We start from the raw sequence: 21,361 nt of genomic DNA, 5'->3' as shown, positions 1-21,361 counted from the left end.
CATCAGTGCTTTAAATCTACAGTAAAGCGGTGAATATATTCTCTGGTCCCGTCTGGTCTCACACACAGCATGACCTACAGTGAAGCAGACTGCGTTCACCACCCCAGCTCCCCCTTTTTTCTCCCTCATCCGCCTCCCTCCTTCGCACATAGTCAACTTAAGTGTCTGTTTTGTCTGGTTGTCCGCTCTCATACGGCGCACTCATGCAAAAAAATCTCTGGGCTCAAGTTTGGAGTAGTGGGTCAGAGGATGTTGGTCTTTGAAGAGTGCCAGACAAGAGGCTTTATTATGTATCATCCACGAAATGGTATTTCATTCATTAACACTCTCTTCCATAGAGACTAAGCCTCTTAAAAGGACTCCTCAGCTCTGCCAGCACTGGATACTTTTAGCAAGTGTCTCGCTGCTAAGTGTTGTGTTTGCAGATTGGATGAAAAAAAAGTTTTCTGTTTACCTACGCTTATTTATTCATGAGCTGTAAACCAACAGCTCCTTTACTGGTTTTGCAAATCAGTTTCAGCATTGACACCCACAAATCTGGTTTCTGATATGTTTCGATCTCTTCTCTTTTATGTACTGCCGTCACTACAAACCGCCGGCAGTTTTTTTTCTGTCGTACATTTCGAAATCTTACAACAGCTTGAGCAAGAGGTGAAAAATTTCCTGGGAAACTAAGAAAGTAATTGACTAGTTGAATATCTGTGCTGATGTCACATCGTTTCGGGGCGGCAGGTAATGGTCGTTTTTGGTCATTTTTGACGATTCTTAAATTCTAAAAATACCAACAAAGTTCTATCGAAAAGTCAAAGGAGAAAATTAATACATTTTAGCTTCATAAATAATAAACAATTTCTAAGTTGTTCTACTGATAAAATGACACCCCCCCCCCCCCCCCCCCCCCCCCTGTCTTTTTCTTCCGATCCTTACCAGTATGTGTAACGTGAGATCCAAGATGACCCTGAAGCCGGCTGCTTCTTGTTCTTTCGTGTTGAATCCCTCCTACACATTAGGCAGCAACATAATATTTGTTTCGATTAGAGATGCCCCCCCTCCCTTATGTCCAATCAGTAATTGGCACACTTTTTTTTCCTCTTCAAAGACGTGTGAAGGTGGGAACCGGCCGAGGCTGATGAGTGAGGCTCTGGCTCTGGCTCTGGGTCTGGGTCTGGGTGGGACAGTGGGGGGTTAGCGGCGATGTGTTTGCGTTTTCAACACATGCTGACTCAACATGATTCAGCTCCGCTGACCTTCTGACCTCTCTGGCTGCCGAGCTGCATTATTGGTTTTTGGGTCTTCATGGTACGATAGGCTGTACCTTCGTTGCGTGGTCGCAGTTATGAGTTCCACCAAAGCGCGGAGAAGCCTGGACTTCCTTTATCTGTTTGATTGTTTATCTGAGCGCACCAACAGGAAATATCAACTTACATCAACAGGTCTTAGAAGTAGGACACCAGTAACATGTTGTTGGGACGTTGCGATCCTGTGCTTACACTATTTCCTTTGATTTAAAGGTAAATATGTCTGCTTTTATTTTGATATTGATTAAACTCTTGCTGTTTTCTTGAGTATTCGACGGTAGTTGTCGATAAATGTTCTTGAGAAACTAATCGCATTATAATAGCTAATGTTTACCGATTTAAAAGATTTATCTAAGCCACTAAAGATCATGCGCACATGTCGGTCCTGCCGTCGGCGCCAGGATTCTAACTTTGCGTTTTGTGTCCCACATAGTCTCACAGGCCAGGTTCGATGGAGAATTAATCATTCCGAAAAGACGATCATTGTAAGAACAGATGTGATTTTTTTTTTTTTTTTTTCTCGTTTAAAATAGTCCTCCCGTTCTGAACAGGCAGGCAGGGAGTATCCGATGATTGAGCAAAAAAAGATGGGGCTATTCGGTTCTCTAAGTGAATTAAGAGTGCGTGTTCAAAATTCGAATTCCTTCCACTCACCTGTTTTTAAGTCTTTCTCTCCCCCGTGTAGCCCTATTCAAAGCTCTCCGGGCAGTAGATATATTCAGGAGAATTGAGTTGGTCACTCAGAAAGAAATTTGATTTGTATCACTTTACTTTTCTCAAACGTGCATTGAAAAGTTGAATCTGATTTTTCTTCTTTCTGAAATATTTTATTGTCGGTAAAAACACTTTTTAAGGTAAATTACATTCGCTCTCTTGGCAGAGTTCGTTCCGTTTTATAAATGCATTACACACCAGAAAAAAAAAATCCTCTCTTTCGTTTGGACCAATCTGCAAATGATATCGGGAAGTACGGAGACCATGTTTTATATCACAGAGCAGGCCAATCTGGGTTTAATATCCCTTTGTATAAACTGTGGGAAATGAACTGCAGGAAATGTGGACGTTCACCTGCAAATCATCTGCAACTGACAAGATGTGCTAAACGATATGTGGAGAGCGGTGGCTGGAAGAACACTCACAGAAACAGACATCGTGCCGACCGAATCTCCCGGTTCCTCTAATGGAGCGGCCGCTGCGTTGACTGGCAGGTGTTTGTCTCGATTGGACAACAAGTGAACCAATCAGAGATTTGTTGGTGGTATTTAGAACAGGGATGCCACCTTGCAGTTGAGATTTCAGTGCTAAAACTACGCGATAGATAAAAGCAAAGTGTCAGACAGGCAACAGCTTTGTGTGAAAAACTTCCTAATTTATTTGAACGCATGCAAGGACATGGCCGTGCTATTTTACTTTGTAACACTGCACTTCTGGGTTTTACCATGTGATCCCTGCTGCTGGAGATAAAAGAGCTGACGGCGTGAGAAGGTTTTTGTCGCTTAGTGTTCTAAACTGCTGCGGAGCTCGTCTGCATCTGACAAAAACAGGTCTGAGAGAGCGCCAAACAAAACGTGTGGTTCAAGGAGGACGTGTGGTCATCTGTCAGTCAGAGGGTCAAACAGGCTGGCTTTCAGATCATGTGCTGAAATGGGAGGTTTAATTGTATATTTTATTACAGGTGTGTTAACCAAGCCATATTCTTGTGATTAATATTAGCCTCCCAGTTCGACAAACCAGCCCAACCCCGCAATTAAAAGTAGCAATTCCCAGCCCGCCCCACTTAAAAGATTATGTTCCGAGTGGACTTCAATAAAAAAAAGGCTTTTAAACTAGACTGAAATGACAAGAGAGTAAATGTGCATACCAAAAAGTAAATCGGCAGAAATGAATTAATAAATGGGCAAAATAAACAACAGAAAGGTTTGTCTTCAGCTTGCTGTTAAAACCCCGTCAACACCCTTTGCTTCCTCTGGGTCCTCTGGAAAGCTGTTCCACACACACGATATGAAAAGGATGCCTCGATGGGAGTTTTAGTTCCCGTTTCAGTAAACCTGAGTGTTTATATGATAAAAGCCGATTTGATAAACAGACAGGACTAAAACCAGCAACAGAGCCTTAAAATCAGGTTGCGAACACAGTCTAAAAGCTGTGTCCACGCAGTGTAATTCATCTGCATTGCCCAATGTGGTTGCCGTTTTGTTTTTTTTTGTTTTCGTCTTGTGTGCTTTTTACTGTGCATCTCTGTATTTTTAATTCGCTGTGAGGTTTTAAGATGTTTTTCCAGTGTCTCCTGTGGTTCAGTTAGACAGGCTGGCTTTCCTCGGGCACATTTTTGTTCCGTTTGGTGAAAGTTACCCTCACTGCAGCTTCTGGCCCTCCAACATGAACTAATGCCTCAATGAAAAAGGAATGGAATGAAAACAGGAATCAGGGCTCGCGTTCCCTTCCAAACATTCAATGTGAATATATATCACATTTTGGGCTTTGTTTCTGAGCCACACCTGAATGTATTTAACACAAGGTAGACCAAACTGATGAGTTCACATGTATTTCACAGGTCTTTGAGTTGGCATTTTGACCTTCCCCTCAATATTCTTTAAGCTTTTCTTTTCTTTCTTTTTCTTTTTTTCTAATCTTGTTCTATCCAGCAGTTTTTCCAACCTAAGGCACCTCTTTGTTGTTTACACAGAAATATTCAATCCCAGGTCTCTGTTGGGAGCATTAGGGGTACCAGCTTTCAGCCGTCTGGTGGGCCCAGCAGCCCCACAGCGACAAAGTCCTATGCGCTTTATTTGGCACGGAGCCAAGAGGTGTCAGAAATATCGACACGCTTTCACGTGACAGAGACTTTGCCAGCCGTTTCCCCCCCTTTCTTAAGCCCGGCATTCTGTCTGCCCAGCCAGGTATTGTAGGGCCCCGTGAAGGCCCTGTGAATAGTGTCAAACTTGATAGTTCTCATTTTGCTTCCTGTACATGGTAGAAGAAAAAATGCCCACCGTGTGGGTTTTCCTTTTGTGATGGCCCTCTCTAGTCCTGGGAACACACCACATTCCAGCCACAATCATCCCCCCTTTGTGAATCTGGGTATTGTGGGTGAGCCCCTTATGCCGATAACCCTCCTAGCTCTCAGTGTAAAGCATGCAAGTATCATAGAAGTCTAGACTTGTATTTTTGCAAACAATTCCTGATAATGAGCAGAGTGTTTTCAGTGATTTGGCAGAGCTTTTGTTTTGACACATCCTCCCTCTTTCATGAAGGACCTTTTGTGCTCATCCACGCCTAAGATAGGAGTTAAGGTCTGCTACATCTGGACGAATTATCGCACCAATGTACCATACATGGGCCTCATGTGTCAGTTATGCTTTATGTAACTACATGCGTGTAACCATAGCCTGACCTGTTAATCCCAAGGCTATCATTTCTACTGTGTCTCAGATTTTAATGCATAAAGCTCCCTGAGCAGGTGGGGAACCACACAATTCTACGTGTTTCTGACTTCAAAACTTAATTGACCTCATCTCAGAAGGCACTCTTTGTGCCGGATTTTGTCCTCCAAAAGTATTTTAATGGTTCCTGTCGTCTGTGCAAAGTCTTTTTTGTTTGTTTGTTTGTTTTCTTTTTCTTGCCTCTCGCTCTCTCTCTCTCTCTTGGAAGACAAACCTTTTGAAAATAAAAACTTAAGTCCAGCAAAAAGCAACATTTTAAAGCATTTTTGATAGCCGAGCATTGCTGGCATCTAATTTTGTTGCTGCTCAACACTGTCTTGTGTGTTATTGTGTCATGAACCATTACCCCCTCTGAGTGAGGAGAACATGTTTTCCTCCTCTTTGTGACAAGAAGGAATTGTTAAGGTTAAGTAGATGGGGCAGCCGGAAATAATTACCAAGCACTTGTGAAGCCCCCTCCGCCCTCTTTTGTCCGTCCTATTCCTTTCATTTTAACAATCTTTTCAATGTGCAGATCTTGTTTATGATTAAATTCAGTCTGGTTTTTGCCTCTTAGCGTGGCAAAAGATGTTTTGCTGAAACGAGCAGTAGTTTAGCAGTCGGACCCGTAATTTACCGGGCTTAAATACCATTGCTGGCTCCTTTGCCTAAGGAAAGGCGGGCTTTTGTGTGGGGTTCATGGAAAATGACCCCCTTTCTACAAATCAACTGGCAGATGACAGACAATGACGAAAATTAGATTCTTTGAAGTTGTAATGGCCATTGAAATGTGTAAAATTCTTGCATTGAAAGGAGAGCTCCCTGGAAAGCCCTCGGTCTTGGGTGGCTGCTGTCTGCGTGCTGGGAGGTTCGTCTGTGTTTTGTCGCCGACTTCCCATTGCTTGTTTGCTAATTCCCTGAAGAATTGGACCAGATTTTTGATAGGAGCCTAAAGGGGCTCCAGTTGCTCAGGAATATGCGTTTAGTATGCCCACATACCACCCCCCCTCCTCTCCTCCAATTGTCACACTGGCCTACTTTCTTATGGTCTGGAATAAATCACCTCAAATATTAGGCGCTCGTTTCATCAACGAAAAGGCAAAAAGCACATGAATTATAGCATAAAGCCGGCTGTAATGTTTTCTTTCTTTCTGCTCCAGGAGGGAACTTTTCAGATTTGTCTGGCTCTGTTGGGTCTACCTACCATATGTTTACCTTTTACAGTAATTTTCGCATTAAAAGAAAATTTGGAAAGGATCGCTTTCCAGCAAGCACGTTGGCACAGTCTCAGAAATAATATTCGTCTATTCCACACATACCTGCAAACGTATAGCGCTCGGCTACCTGCCCATAGTGCTGTGCAACACAAGAATACATGCAACAAACACTAAAACACTCGTCCTGTGCTCCAGGCGTTGATGGTCAGATAAAAACAAAGTGGGCAACGTCGGCGCAAGTTGCGGTTTTCAGTGTCCGAAGAATCCCGAAACGATCATATTAATGTGTAGAGCTGTTTCTCAACAAGCCTAGTTAGACCTGAATGTTTGTGTTGGGTGCTTAATGTGAAATTAGATGAAAAAGTGATGGAAAGTGAAAGAGATTCAGTTGTAGATAAAAAAGGAAAAAAAAACGAGGTTATTCTATCTGCTGAAACATGAGCAAAGACGATGTTGAAAGAAGAAGCAGTGTAAAGTCCGGAAATGTTTCCTGAATTCTTGGACTATTGACGAGCAGGATTTAATGATTATCATGTTATTATCTGTTGGGACTTCTATTAGATTTATGTGACCCAAAACGTTTGTCTTCTCAGCTGAAGTGACAAATTAAAAGTGTTTAGAGGATTCACAGAAATCCTTTTGTAAATATGTTTTAATTAAAATGCAACTATAGAACATCTGGAAAATGTGAAAGAACAAATTAGGCTGAAGTATTAAGTCCTGTGTTATTTCACTCTTCTCCCGTTGGATTGATGACAATTAAATATCTGTTAATGACTGATCAGTTGACACATTGTTGCATCTAATCTTCTCAAGTTGACCTTTTCTGGTTAATGCAAGTTGATGCAGTGGTTTCCATGGTGATCTTTATCAGATAAGCGATGCAGTTTTGCGGGACATTGGGCCCAAAACTGTTGCCTAACGCCAGCTGAAAAGGATAATGGTGTAAAACGGGAATAAAACATCGATAAAATGTAAGGGGGGAAAAAGTTAGAGTTAAAGCTTGGGAATGATTTATGTGGAGGTTTTCATAATTAGAATCGGCAAAAATACAGACATATCGTAGAAACAATAAAAAATACGGTCCAAATTTTGCGTTTGTTTTACAGCACCTATAAAATTTCCCACTCTTTGGTGTTCTTTGACACCTCCGCTATTGAAAGTAATAAATAAATCGATAAATAAATCTCCACAGATTGATGTCGAAGTTCAGAAATATAAAACACGAAGCCGATGACGGAGTAATGAATTTTTATAGGCCCTGAATAGTTCCTTTACTCCATTTTTCAGCCATCAAGGACATGTCAAGTTGTATATCTTAGCACCTATGATCTAATGTTCAGATCGGCTTTTTTTCATCAATGACATGCAGATTTTTATTTTTTAACTCTCATTCGGGAATGAAAAGGCATAAGAAATGAAGTCAAATGAAAGCCAGAATGCTTTCAAAAAGGCAATGAAAAACATCAGTTTTAGACAATGTAGCACAAAAGGAAAGCTTTGACCGCCCAACTGAACCCTTTTCCAAGTTTCTTTTGTTATCTCCTACACAGCTGAGAAAAAGGATTGTTTTTTTCCAAATTAAATGTAACATTTAAATAGGATGATATTGATTACCGTGGCAACAGTTAAAGCCCTTTAGCCCAGGAGTTGGAGCAGAGCAAATTGCAAAAAATAATCACGTTGACATGAATCGGCTCGTTGTGATCTTGACAAAAACCATTTGGGAAGTTGCTCAACAATCGGATTTTGTGTAAAATTCCCTTTGTTCTGCCAGTTGAGCTGATGTGCGGCAGAGATGTATCTCTTTGTTGTTGTTTTTTTTTAACATTCTTGTTTGCATGCCTCTAAGTTTGATCCAAAGGGAAACATTTACCTCGGGTTCGCCCGTCTAAAATCCACTCGCACTGTGACTTTTCTTACGTCTCTTAGGACATCACCACTCTGACAGGGGTCCCAGAGGAGCACATCAAAACCCGCAAGGTTCACATCTTCGTGCCTGCCAAAACCTCCATGCAGTCTGGGAGCAACAGCACCAAAAAGTGGAAGATGGACTTTGACACCAGAGAGCGCTGGGAGAACCCGCTGATGGGCTGGGCTTCAACGTAAGCACCAAAAATAAAATAAATCGCACAAACCGAAATCCACTGATTTCACCACACGTTGGCACATTTCCCTCCAGCATGTGGGATTTTTCTGTAGCTGAAATGTCTTTTTGTGTTTTAGGGCGGATCCGTTATCCAACATGGTGCTCGCATTCTCCTCCAAGGAAGATGCAATTGCTTTCGCTGAGAAAAATGGTGAGGAGCTTTTCAGGATTTATTGAAAGCAGCAACAGCATGATGTAACGTAGTGATGATAAATACCTTTCCTCTGAGTTTTGGGGGTGCGGAGAGACCGCTGGGTCTACGGCAGTTTGACTTAACGCTTCAGTGAATGCATTCTTGCTGCCATGTTACAGAATTTCTACCTGGCAGGAAGGACTGTTTCAGTTAAAACAGAACGATGCTCATCATCTCCTGCTCCCGTCAAATGTGGAATCCGTTAAGTCTCCATCTTAGGCCCTCTTGTATTTCCTTAGTTCGGTCTTTAAAATGGCCGACATTTTCAACCACCGTCATGCAGACAACGCGCAGTTTCACCTTCTGGTTGCGTCCAAAGACGCCTCGCTGTCTCGATGGCATTGAAGTAGTATACGCTGGTCCTAAACCCGTCAAAACATGGCTCAAATGAATGGGTTGATAATCGAGGAGAACCATTTCATTTGAGTCGGGTGTGTTGGAACAGGGCAACATCTCAAACATGCAGGGCAGCGGATCAGAGGACTTGAGCCGCAACTTTCCACTAAGTGAACAAAACTGAGGCTGAAGTAATAATATTTGTCTCAGAAATAACTTTGGCCCTTTGCCTAACAATGCACATGTTTTAGCAAAAATTAGGTGTTTTATTGAACTGTTTTGATTTTCATAAAGAATTCAGCTGTGTTTTGATTGGCAGTTTTTTAATTATTATTTTCAACCAGCATAGAACTCCATCTTAAGTCAAATTAAAACCTATTTGATCGTTTAAGGGCCTGCAAACAGTTATGCGTGCGTCTATCTCCTTACGTCTGGACGACTGTGACTCTTTGTGTGTGGGGTTAACTCAGTCCAACCTTTCCAGACTACAATTATTTCAGAATGCAGCTGCCAGACTTCTAACTGGTACTAATAAAAGACAGCACATCGTGCACTTCTGGCGCAGTTGCTCCAGTGTAAACGAGTTACGGGATTGATTCTAAAAAGCTATTATTATTTAAATACATTTTTTAAAAATTCTCACTTCTCTGCCTCATATTTCTGATTTGAAACCTTTTGTCTATCTAAATGAAAAGCAGGACTGCGGTCGTTTTTACAAGTGCAAAATAGATAAAGGTGACATAATATGAGCTGATGACATGTATAAATGAGCATAATGATAATTAAGTGTTCTGTTGATTCAAACCAGAGGCTATCTTCAGGGAAGGGAGGCGTTAGTCCAACGACCCTGTTAAAACAAAGTGGACGCCTCAGAAGGGCTGAAACATTCAGAAGAATACTTGTGACGGCCGGCTGAGTGTAGTTAAACACGAGTGAGCTGACCTGTGCAGCAGCAGTTGATTTCACTTTGACTCATAACTGAACCATCTGGGAAAGTTTGTTGAAACTGAGCTAAGGAAACCCGGCTTATTCTGTTTACTGCGCCATGAAAATGATTAGAGCCGTCCTGACGACACGCAGCCTGCCGGTGTGTGTACAAAACCCCTCGTTGTGGTTGGAACTCATCCAAAGTTAACAAATGTGACGTTTTGGACCCCATCACTTACTCCGATGTTTGTTCTTCAGGTTGGAGCTACGACGTCACAGAGAAGAGGACCTCAAAGCCCCGGGTGAAATCCTACGGAGCAAACTTCTCCTGGGACAAGAGGAGCAGGAGGTCCACCAAGTAAACTGAAGACACCCACCTGTTAGATGGGCTGACCTGCGTGTGTCCCACAGCAGACTTGTATCACTCTTGTCAATAAATGCATAATTATATATATGAAAACCAAACATTTGGGTCATTATCGCTTTTCCTCTTCAAACATTCACCTCATTACTGACTACCTAATGTAGGCCGCTCGATTAATGAAGTGTGTGCACTCGGAGTCGAGTTGTGCAACAGCAAAACAATTGGGAACATGTTATTACAATTAGAACCTGTTTAAACTCAAAGATAAATATATCTGTAGGCCAAAGCCAGTGACATTTTTTCTGTGTGAGTGTTTTCATCCTGCTACCCTGATTGTTTCAGGGTTTGGAGAGCTGCACAAGTAGAATGTAAATGGGAGCTTTGAACGGTCTTTTACAACATCTGTGCAGTGAGCTTACCCCCGTCTTTAATGTGCACATTTCCAAAATTTTAACTGGTGAGCCCCGCACCAATAACCTTGATTTTTTTTTCCTTTCCTGCTTTTTATGTAAAAGTACGAGCATAACAACGAGCCACATAAAACTAAAGCTGCGTCTCATTACTGTCAGTTGTATCTGCATCAGCTGAACAGAATCTTCTTGAATCATCTATCCATTGTTGGAGCTTTCAAATATCAGGAAAATGAGGGGGGGGCGTTCCCTCAAGCCCAGTGTGACATCAACAGGTCACAACCCCAAATCATTCTGTGTACAAGTAGGACAAACAAACTACACCTACAAACTGTGCAAGGAACTTAAAACGCCCCAGAAGACACATGCCAGTTATGTTTCTGATACTTCACGTGTGTCACGCTAGTTTCTATGTTCAACTTGAGAAAATGCGTCTTAATTTAGTCCCATCTGCCAAAAAGAAACTACGTTTTTCAGAAGCCGATAAGCTGTGATCTGTGAAGAATCCGAACTCTCTCATACACCAGCGGCAGCACACTTGTTGCCAGTGCTTGTTGCGCTCTTGATGCTCCGTAAACAGTGGCGTTGCTTTGCGCCGAGGCCCAAACTGCGTGACTGCACTGACATTCACACAACAATCATGGGAGCCCTAATTGGTGTAGACCTTCGTTAATTAACGCACTGCATTGCAAATCCCTTCCAGCCTTGCGCTCTCTATTTATGTTGTTCTGTCACTCGTCACTTCAAACATGCCGATCTGATATGAGCGTAATGGCCCATCTGAACAGCAGGGCATGAATGACAGCATGTGTTGCTTTTCCCCTTTGAATTCCCATCAGAGAGGCAGCGGGGGGGAAAAAAAAAACGCTTTTGGCACAACTTTGTATCATAAAAGTTGAAAGCATTCCACCCGTCTTGGCCTATAAGCACAATAAATTATGTGAAATGAGAATGGCAGCGCAGTGGCATTGTTCGAAACCATCATTACAACGCAAACATCAGCGAGACAACCGCTCAGATCCGTCCGGCCGTAAACATCGGCTCAGTGTTGATCAGTACACGCAGTCCCAACAGTTTAGCGGCCGTAAAAAACACACCAGTGACACGGGAACAACAAAAAGTAAGAAATGCTGTGATTGTAAGGAGGCTCATCGGGTGTCTTGTTGTTAAAACCGCAGCGTCTTGTTTGGCCCGAGTGGTGCCCTGTCCTGCAGATGCTTTTTGTTTCATCTAGCCCTCCTACACCGTGGCACATGTTGGTGTGGAGCAAAAACATTCAACAGCAACATGTCTCCTCAGAAACGGTGACGGTTTGGAAAATCCACTTACATCACCGTGTGCAATTTGCAGTTGTTTACCTCCTACACAGATCTAATAAGAGCCTGTCGTGTGGGTTCTGCAGAGAAACAGTGGTGTCGGAGCACATGTGCAACAGCTAATCTGACACGAGAGAAGCACGCGATATGCTGGAGGAAAAATCTCATTGTAAAAAGTATCTACCTCTCATCCTCTTTGCTGCTACAGCTATTGGAATTTATTCGGTAGATTTTTCCAGAGTGATATGTGCAACAGCTACAGTGCAGATTAGTGTGGCACCTGCTCATTATGACAGTGGCCGAAAACATCATAAAATACTTATGCTGTCATAACGTTTAACTGTTTTTATGGGTTGAGCAACAATTGGCTGCACCAGCTGGAAGATGCAATAAAAAACATAAAAAAAAAAAAACTTGCAAAGAGTGATGCTGAAACAAACTACGCTGCGTGGAGTTTAATTGTGCTGATGGGGGAATAAGTCCTAGGCAAAATCTAGATCTTTGTCGACTGGGAAAGAAATCTTCATCCGATTTCTGAATTGTTTTTATTTACCTCCATAGAGGATTTCTGGTTTACGCCATAAAGAAAAAAAAAAGAAAGAAAACACCTCCTCCGCACGCGGATGGAGCCCAGCATCCTGTTTTCACCTCAGCAGCTGGACAGAAGACCTGGTGTCAAACTTATTTGAACATACGTCAACGTGTTATTTGTTAATGAAGCTTCTCTAAATAACACACACTTTCACTCACGCAAGCTGCCTCCAACCCCATGACCTAACGCTCGCTGCCGTCTGCGGTCTCTATCTCCTCTGCGGCCAAAGAGCAGCTCCCCCGTTCAAGTGTGCGCGTTGGAGGTTTCGGGACACTGCGTGTACTGGAGCTTGTTTTGAAGAGCACAGATTACAGATTGATGAGGACTCCTGGTTATCCAAACAAAATCTCGTGGCAAGTAATTGTAAGAAGAACCTGTTTATCCAAAGTGTACTGTTTATTATTCCTTTATTATTCATTATCCCTTAACGAATGTAGGTACTTATTCTGACAAAACAGCTATTCTACTTTATATCTACATCTTATTTAGAAGGATTTTTTATGTCTCCTGTTCACAGAAATAAAACTCCCCTAAATGACACAGAGAAGACGGAGCGATGTGATGACTTAAACCATGAGATAATGCACTTCTCTCAACTTTGATGAATTTCCTCTCATCTCTCCGGGTGTACGAGGTCTTATTTTACTTCCACATCAAAGTGACGATTTTTTTCTGGCTTCACAGCTTTTTAATTTGTTTAGATTGGCCCCAAACAGGCATTCTTGTCTGGTCATTTTATCTGTAAGAGATGCGTTGATAGATTTTCCAGAAACCTTTCTCTGTTATCGCATGTAGTGCTACGTAAAGGTTTTAGGCACTCAAGATATGTAGATTCTTATTCATCGTGTAACAGTATCCGGGAGGTTACCAGATTCACTCTGCAACACCAAAGAGAGCTGTAACAGATGGGTTCACACCCACAGTCCAGATCCCAAACATCTCAGTCAGTTTGGGCAGATCGGATAGAAGAAACTCAATGAAATCCTGAAAAAACTCCACAAGTACACCAAGATAGAGCCGGGAGACATTTTTTTTTTTCTATACGAAAAAAGAAAAGTTATTTTCTTCCTTAAATAGCAGAGGCGCCTCGAAGAAAGTTCTTTTAATCTCATATCCCATGTGATTTACATGTGATCTGTATCTGGATAATTTATCCGCCAGACCACGTTTGGAGGTGGCCAGGCTCGTATTGTGATCGGCTTTCAAACAGGTGTAAAAGCAATCTGTACAGCGAGAACACATGGAGGAGAAAACCAAAACTTAATCCCAAAAGCTGAAAGGTCACCTGACTCCTCCACCTCTCCCTGCTAATTCAGGCAAGCTGGAATAATGCTGCAGATAGTAGCTGAAAAGTCACCTCAGCAAGGGAAAAAGACAAAATGGAGCCAATAAAGCAGCATTGATTCGCTTCACTTGGGGCTGCATACATAGCCATTCAGTTGATTTAACAGCAGGTCTAATGGTTACCAGGAGTAGTGGTCATCAGGCCTTCCAAATAGCTCCCAACGTCCCTGTTGGAGAGCTAAATAACACCGACTCTTTGATCCCTGAAAGAAAGTGATCACTTTAACTGAAAAATGGAGAGGAAGGGCCAACGGGAGGATTTGGCCCAAACCTTTCAGACTAGAGGAACCATCAGAGGGACGTCTGTGGTACTTTATTGGTGCGGATGTCTTAAGTTTTAAGGGACTGGTCGAAAACACAAATGCAAGACTCGCAACAGTTATTTCTGAGGTGGTTTTCGCCTGTTTCACAGACTTGCATGGAAACGCTTTTTACAATGACACAATTAGAATAAGTGATTCACCAGTTGTTTCCACCTGAGCCAGCAAACAGTAAACTCATGTGATAACTAGAATGGTCCCATGTTCAACGAGCACGTCACCCAGGAGCTCGGCTCAGATAAATATGATAAGATAGTGGAAATACAGATCTTCCTGATAGTGCAATCATTGATGCCTTAGGTGCGTGTGAGAAAAAATATAACATACCACCAGCCTTAACCTTTAAAAAAGGTGTATTCCAAGAGACCGGGTTTCCAGCCATGTGCAAAATGTCTTACCAAAAACGAGCCGAAAGTATTCAAGGCATGCCGCTTGATTTTAGCGCTGCACTCTTCAAAGGAACACTTTCAGATGAAGCGTCGTCCCCCTTTGCTTCTCAGGTCTCAGACGAGCGAGAGGTTGGGGTTAGGAAGGCCCTCTCCTGGGACTAAAGGCATCCACACCATAACACGGTCGTGTTCTGCTATTTATCAGTTGCTGTATTCATCTTTTCCGCTTTCCTATTCACACCACTAGAAGGCCTGATGGACACACACACACACACACACACACACCACAGAGTCATCCTCCTCAAAGAGATCAAAGATGCTACTAGTCAGTTAAGAAGACAACGGTAGCTTAGGTGATTTAAATAGTCCAGTTAGCATGCCAAGTCCTCTAATGGCCCTCTGATGTTTAAGATAAATTCTACAGATCAACATGTTAATGGGGGAAACAGGCCACAGAAATGCCTCCACAGCCCTCAAAAGACAAGTTTGAAGTAGTTTTCTGGGTCATAAATCACTTTAAAGCCTCATTTCAGAGTAATTTCTGCCTTACGTGTCTTTATGAAGGCATTTAGGTGGATTACAAGTTGAACTAACGTCCACGCTAATCTCCTTGTTGCTATATTAAAGACCAGTTTTAAAAAATGTCTGGAAAAGCAATTCATTTTGCCAGCGTTTGAAGTTGCCTGACACATGGTGGGTGACGATGAATTGTCCCCCAAAGAGTTAATTGATGGAGAGGAGAAAACCTTTAGGGAGGGAAAAGTTCAGTTTTCTACCTCCGTGTCCTGTTTGAAGGAGATGTGAGTTGGCAGTGCAGGAGAGGCTTGAAGATTAATGTTGCAAAAGGGGGCTCTGACAGCCTTTCCGCTGGTTGTGATTCTCTTGGGTGGCCCGATTGGTCTTGGATGTCACTTTTGCTACTTAATCTTGTGTATGTGAACCAAGCTGATTCAGGGGGCCGGGGGGGTGGGGGGGGGGCTGTTTGCTGGGCAGCCACAGGAAAGATTGTCACTCTGTTAAAGTTTAACCAGATGATTTTGTTGTTGTTTATTCTGTCCAGGTGAAAGCAACTTGGAAAGCTTTAAATCAAATTTCTTTCGTGCGTCTTTGTTGTGTATTTTTCAACCAATTTCACAGTTGGCTCGTTGACTTGTTGGAACTGGTTGAAGAATTCCCCGCTTATAAACAAGAGGAAGAATTTATGGAACTAATTATTAGAAGTATAATGTACTGAGCTCATTCTGTCTGCAAGTCTATTAATCTGTGGCAAAGGAGATGTTCATTTACATACATAAGTAGCATCATATTGTAAAAATATGACATGCAACTCCTGAATGTAAACTGTGACTTGGATAAACGTCTGCAAGTTTGTCCGCAAACATAAACGTAGAGTGTCAGAAGTGAAATAACTCTTAATGAAGACAAATGCCCACATAAGAGTGTTGTACAGCGCGATTAAATGATCATTTAAGCAGCGATGGGGGAATATTTCTGTTGCAGTTTGTCTCTGCGGAGCTAATTTGAATTTCAATGACACGTAAGTACGGGGTGTAAATATTTCAGACTAGTTCGATCAGTTACAGCTTTATGAAAGAAGTTTTTCCACGCACCGCTCAATAATGATCTTCGTAAAACAACAGCGGAGGAAAAAAAAGACACAAAACCTATTAGAATGTTTACTTCACCACGTATCTACTTCTGATCTACTTATGTGCTCCGGTTTAATCGCATGCACACATAAGCACAAAGTTACATCACATGCAGGGCTAAAATGTCTGATTTATGGAGAGCAATTCCAAGAGTTGTATCAATAGATAGTGGTCTCCAACAAAAATAATCTCAAATTCTATATCTTGTGCCTTTTTTAGATTTATTTGCATCTCAAGGTTAATAATCCGGTGTTATAATTCGTTACTTGAATTCAGTATTGCAAGGCAACAAAACGAAACACTATTTTTGAATCTACCTTTATCAAAAGCTCGGACTTTCCCTCAGGAAACGTTTGCAAGAGTGTGTAAATGCTTCGACAAATACCTTAATATGCACCTTCGAACGTGTCAGAGAACATCATTTAGAAAAAATGAAACTGGGGACATTTATTCTTAAATGGACTGTTGCATAAGTCCACATAACGACATGGTGTTAGGGACATACTGCAGATTTCAAGCCACGTTAGCTGTACGGGAAAAAGAAGGGTTCAAACTACAGACCTAAAGCTGTGAGGATTCTTTTTGACACAAAATGAATCAATCCGGTTATCTTTAAACTCTGTTATGGCATTTAGGTGGCTCCGTTTTTTCATTGAGCCAAATTGTTCAATACTGGAAACAATTCAGAAACAAAAACCGAAGCGAGCTCTGTCGCGTCATCTTCAAACCAAAGAGACGTTGTTGCAGCGTGTGAAAACAGCCCCTTCAGGCTTTGACCACACAGTTGTTGGTCAGTGAGTTACCATCTGGCAGGTACAGAGAGACGACATATTTTCTTCCTCTGGGTTTCTCCTGTTCGCTAATCCCATTAGAGGATGTTTAGGCTCCATCCTTGGAGCAACAGTAAACAGATGGGAAGTGCTGCCATGTCATACCAAAATACTGGACTGCACACATATCTCAGAATCCATAAATTGACCAAAGAAACCTTTAAAACTGATGAGAAATCCTTTATTTCGTCCTGTACTGGTCAGGTTTCGAAGGTTCTGAACTAAATTAAAGCTGATACCGGGTTTACTACATGTTATTAAATGTGTGAAGTGTCCCTTTATTGTTGTAGATTGTTGAACGTGCTTCAGATTATTACATTTGGTCTCTAAATTTTTACAGCCACACATAAAAAACCTAAATTTAGCTTGATGTGTCTGTGAGGTCATTTGGATGCAGTGGCCTGTGATCAGCATTAAATACACCGTTACCGTTAAAGTACAGAAATATAGATGCCAGTTGAGCAAATGCTGAGTGAGCTCCTTCCAGCTAACATCTCTAAGCCAATCTAAACTGGTGTCTTACTTGACCTTTCTGACATTTAACCCTAATCCACAACACCTTAAACACTATTTCTGGCTGCAGCTTTAAGCTTATTCCCACTGTCCAACCCGTGCTTGTGTGTGTCTGCAGCCTGCCACCAGCACAGCTGAATCATCTCAGCACCTTCTCTTATTTCTCCCGTTCACTCTGATCTTACTTGCGACTGACTTTGCAGTTTCCTGAGAATGAGTCAGGGAGCGTTTTGTCATCGCTGTGGGCGCGACATCGAATTTGCACTCGAACCAAAAATGGCTCCGGCAGTGATCAAATTGCTCCGTGCCAAAAGTTTGGTAAAACACAGGTGTTCCCTCTCTGAGAAGCAACCGTGTTTACTCGGTTGTCCACACGAAAGACTCACTTTTTTTTCTCCTTTTTCTCGCTTTCGCAGGGAAGGTTTGTATTTTGAGAGCTGCAAGCTGCCCACATAGTGTCGTCACTGGAGCTGCTTTCCCAATAAACTGTTTGGATTCAATGAGCTAATCCAGCTACAGAGCTTGGCCCCGTGCCATGCAGCACGCGAAACAGGCCATAACATATCGGCCATATTTACAGTATAGGAACCTATTAAATATTTACTACATCTTTGCAGCTGATTAATCACCTTTGGCATCATGCTCACCGCTTGCGCTGGTTTGTTTTGTAAGGTTCAGAGAACTGCACTTAAACACAGAGGAGTTGTTGCTGTGCTAATGTGAAAATGATGTTAAAGCTGCAATTTAATCTAATCTATTTCAGAGAAAATATTCACTTAATCAACTACACACCCAGATCCGTCCGTCCTGATACTCGCACATTGTGATGACAGTAATTTAAAGCTGGCATCTGTATTTCATCAAAGCATCACCACCCTCTCTGTGTGCAGCCAAACCACAGCTGTACTCTGCAAATGTTCATCCGATCTCCAGCGGAGAGGCAGTCCTTGTCAGATAACCCCACCAACCCCCTTTGTTTTGACCCTCAGAGACATGACAGTAAATTCTGCAAAGTCCACAAAATGGATGGCGTCATGCCTGCGCATGTTCAAAGAGTTGTGATAAGAGAGAGTCACAACGAAAAGTGCACAAAATCTGACAGCCATCAGTGGCATGGGGACCCTAGTAAACCAAGCGATGAGTCTAGACCACTTGAGACGGGCATGGTAGGGTCACGCTCATAAAAGTCCCCGAGACACAACTCTTCTTATAGGCCTGGAGGGGGGGAAATCTGAGCTGGAATCACCTGCACAGATGGCTCACGAGAAGCCGCGTCGTGAGCTGCTACTGCCCCCCCCCGTCAGAGAGAGAGCAATGGCTTTCATATGTGGGGCATTAAGAATCAGGCTCAGCCTTAAACAACCCACGGTGAACTAAACTAGTTGGTAATGGTGGGTATGTAGGAACCTGACAGCTAGAGATCGTATCGAGGGATTCACAAGAGGAGCTTTGGCTAATTTGGCTCTCAAGAAATGAAGATGTAACTTGACTGGATGTTATCCAAAAGAAGACTTTCAATAGTTCCCGTATTTTGACTTACACATGCAACAGATCCTTCAGTGGCCACCACTAATTGACCTTTCGAAGGAATGCAACACCTTCTCCTTGACTGACATTTGCTTTTAGCAGCTCCTGTGGGATGGGGCAGTGGGCTGGTGGAAGGCGATAGTGGGGGAGATCCTCTGGAGATAAACACCATGCCCCCTGTCCCTCAGACAACAAAGAAAGTGAGTGATGTTTGTCTGAAAACCAAGAGCCACGATCCCTCTTGTTTTGATGTGTGGGCCACCTGGGATGCGGGTCTCCGTCAGCACTCGGGCCGAGGAGAGAGGAAGAGAAACAGGACTCACACGGATCTCGTCCCCAGGACAAACAATCTGAGTGACAAGCCTGTCGGAATCCCACGGAAGTCACCCAACAGACCAGGCATTCAAACACACTGAAAAAACTAAAGGCGCTTAGGTGGTCACAAAGGGCCCGAGAAGAATCGCACCGCATGCTTTCCTCATCTTTTTGAGTGCAAGAGTTTGATCCAAGCACATGTCGAGTCCCTTCAGTGTTCAAATTATTTTCATCCAATCTCAAATTTAGAAGTATTAAACCAGCAGATGTATAACTTTATGGTTATTTAAGAGCCATCACATACAAAACACGATCCCCTCTTAAACTGCGATACATTGTTATCAACAGGAGAACCCCAAATCATACTTAAGTAAATATATTTTTTATTAAAGCAGCAATATGCAGCCATCCGTATTAGAATACAATAATAGAAATCTGACTGCCCAATGAGGACTGTTAATTCACGACACTTGATAATCTTATCATCTGCATTTGTCGACTCATTATTATTTAACCCCTTAAATAAATAAAAAAATGTGGAACCATGAAAAGAATCCAGGAACACCTCAAAGGCAGAAATTGTACTGCTTTAGAAGTTCACTGTCACCTGCGAGAGTTTAAATTTACTCAGGCTGACCTGCTGGGAATCAGTTGTGGGGGAATTTCTCAGATTTATGAACCCGAATCCGTCCAGACTTGGTACATAAATCTGAGGCGGTGAATTTTAGCCCGGGACGGCTGATCTCAGATAATTCAGCAAGACGAATCTGTTCCAGAAATAGATATATTTTTAAGGGTTGTTTGCATTTTTACATAAATGGAATTCTGAACTGAAAGACAGTGTGACCATCTTAAAGTAAAGTGAAGAAAGCCCTCATTGTCCGCTTAGGATTGACTGGAGAGGCAGCCGTCTGGGTTGCTTCCTAATATCCTCAACTTCCTTTTGGAATTAAACCACTTATTTATAATCAGCCTAATTCAATATTTACACCAACTTATTTCAAGGTGAAGCGAAGTTCAAAAGAAAGAAAGCACAGTTACTCATAGAGCGCAGAAATGGAACGAACGAGCCAAATATTAATTTGATGTGATACCGATCATGCTGTGCAACTGCAGAGTGCGTTCACTCACACTTTGGCAGGAGCGCAGTTGGTTAAGGTTTTGTCAGGTTTCAGGCATTCATTAGTGTTACGGCTTGACCACAAACCTGCAGGATTATGTGGACAACAGAAGGGATTCCTCTGTCTTCGCAATCAGCGTCAGAGACGTCAACTCTGAGGAATCTCCCGCTGCACATCTGAAAGAAAAACCTCTTTGAGTTACTGTTACTTCACTCAGCGTTTTATATGAGAGCGCATGGGTAAAAACGAAGAGCTTTGTTTGTTTTAGAGGCATGAAGTCAGTATCGGGAATCAGGGTAAAAGTTATGGCTGTCGAGGGAAAAGGAAGTTAAAGAAAAAACACAAATTTCCACATTTTGCTTTGACTTATTTCTCTGCAGACAGTTTGAATGCAAGGCATTTCATTTTTTAAATTCTTTTTTTTTACTTGTTAACTAAAACAATATATATATATATTTTTGCACTTAACACATTCCAGTATTTAGAACACCAGCTGATGTGGATAATCAAGTGTTTTTTTGTCTCATTCTGCCAACAAACACATCTTAAGGTGTGCAAAAGAACAGGCTCGCGGCTGCTTTGCATCGTGCCGTTGGTATTTTCTTTTTTCCTACACCTTTATGATGTGAGCAGAACGTGGTTCTGGATTATCTTGTTGACAAGGATGCATCATATCGAAAGGCCGTATCCGTTACTCGAAAAGCTCATCACACCATCACAGAGCCCGGCTTTTTGAACTTTGGTCAGGAGTCAGGAGAAGCGTCTGTCTCTTTTCCCCCCCAAAAAAGATCCTCAGCACTAATCGGTCTGACCGCAGTACATGTTTCCACTATGATACAGCGGCTCACCACAGATGCCTCTGAGCTCCGACAAGTCGAAGCTCTAACCAGAGGAGGTGAAGATGAGGCTTCTTTTCTGCACTGTTAGGTTTTCATTTGCAAATTTAACGTGTTTGTGGCGCTTGATGCCGAATTCCCAAGTAATCACTGTCTGTGCGGTCGTTCAGCTGTTGAGCAACGATGGTTCTTGAGGAAAAAGTTCCATCTGCGGCACGTGAGATCACGGGTGTGATGGACTGAAATCCTGCATCCTTTCTTTGAGGAACAACATTTTCAAACATCTTTGTTGA

The 21,361-nt window shown here is 42.4% G+C and overlaps 1 protein-coding gene across 1 annotated transcript in view; it reads left to right on the top strand.

Moving 5' to 3' along the window:
- ndufs4 (NADH:ubiquinone oxidoreductase subunit S4) overlaps positions 1-10,007 on the top strand; it is a 20,899-nt gene extending 10,892 nt beyond the window's left edge. Inside the window, exons 3-5 of the mRNA XM_075468975.1 lie at positions 7,870-8,042; positions 8,164-8,237; positions 9,801-10,007. Coding sequence (XP_075325090.1) covers positions 7,870-8,042; positions 8,164-8,237; positions 9,801-9,904 — 351 coding nt within the window. The 3' untranslated portion in view covers positions 9,905-10,007. The remainder of the gene's footprint in view (positions 1-7,869; positions 8,043-8,163; positions 8,238-9,800) is intronic.
- The last annotated feature ends 11,354 nt before the right edge of the window (positions 10,008-21,361 follow it).

Source organism: Odontesthes bonariensis, chromosome 6, assembly GCF_027942865.1.
Source record: "Odontesthes bonariensis isolate fOdoBon6 chromosome 6, fOdoBon6.hap1, whole genome shotgun sequence".
Classification (NCBI taxonomy): Eukaryota; Metazoa; Chordata; class Actinopteri; order Atheriniformes; family Atherinopsidae; genus Odontesthes; species Odontesthes bonariensis.
This window is presented reverse-complemented; position numbering and strand designations above follow the sequence as displayed.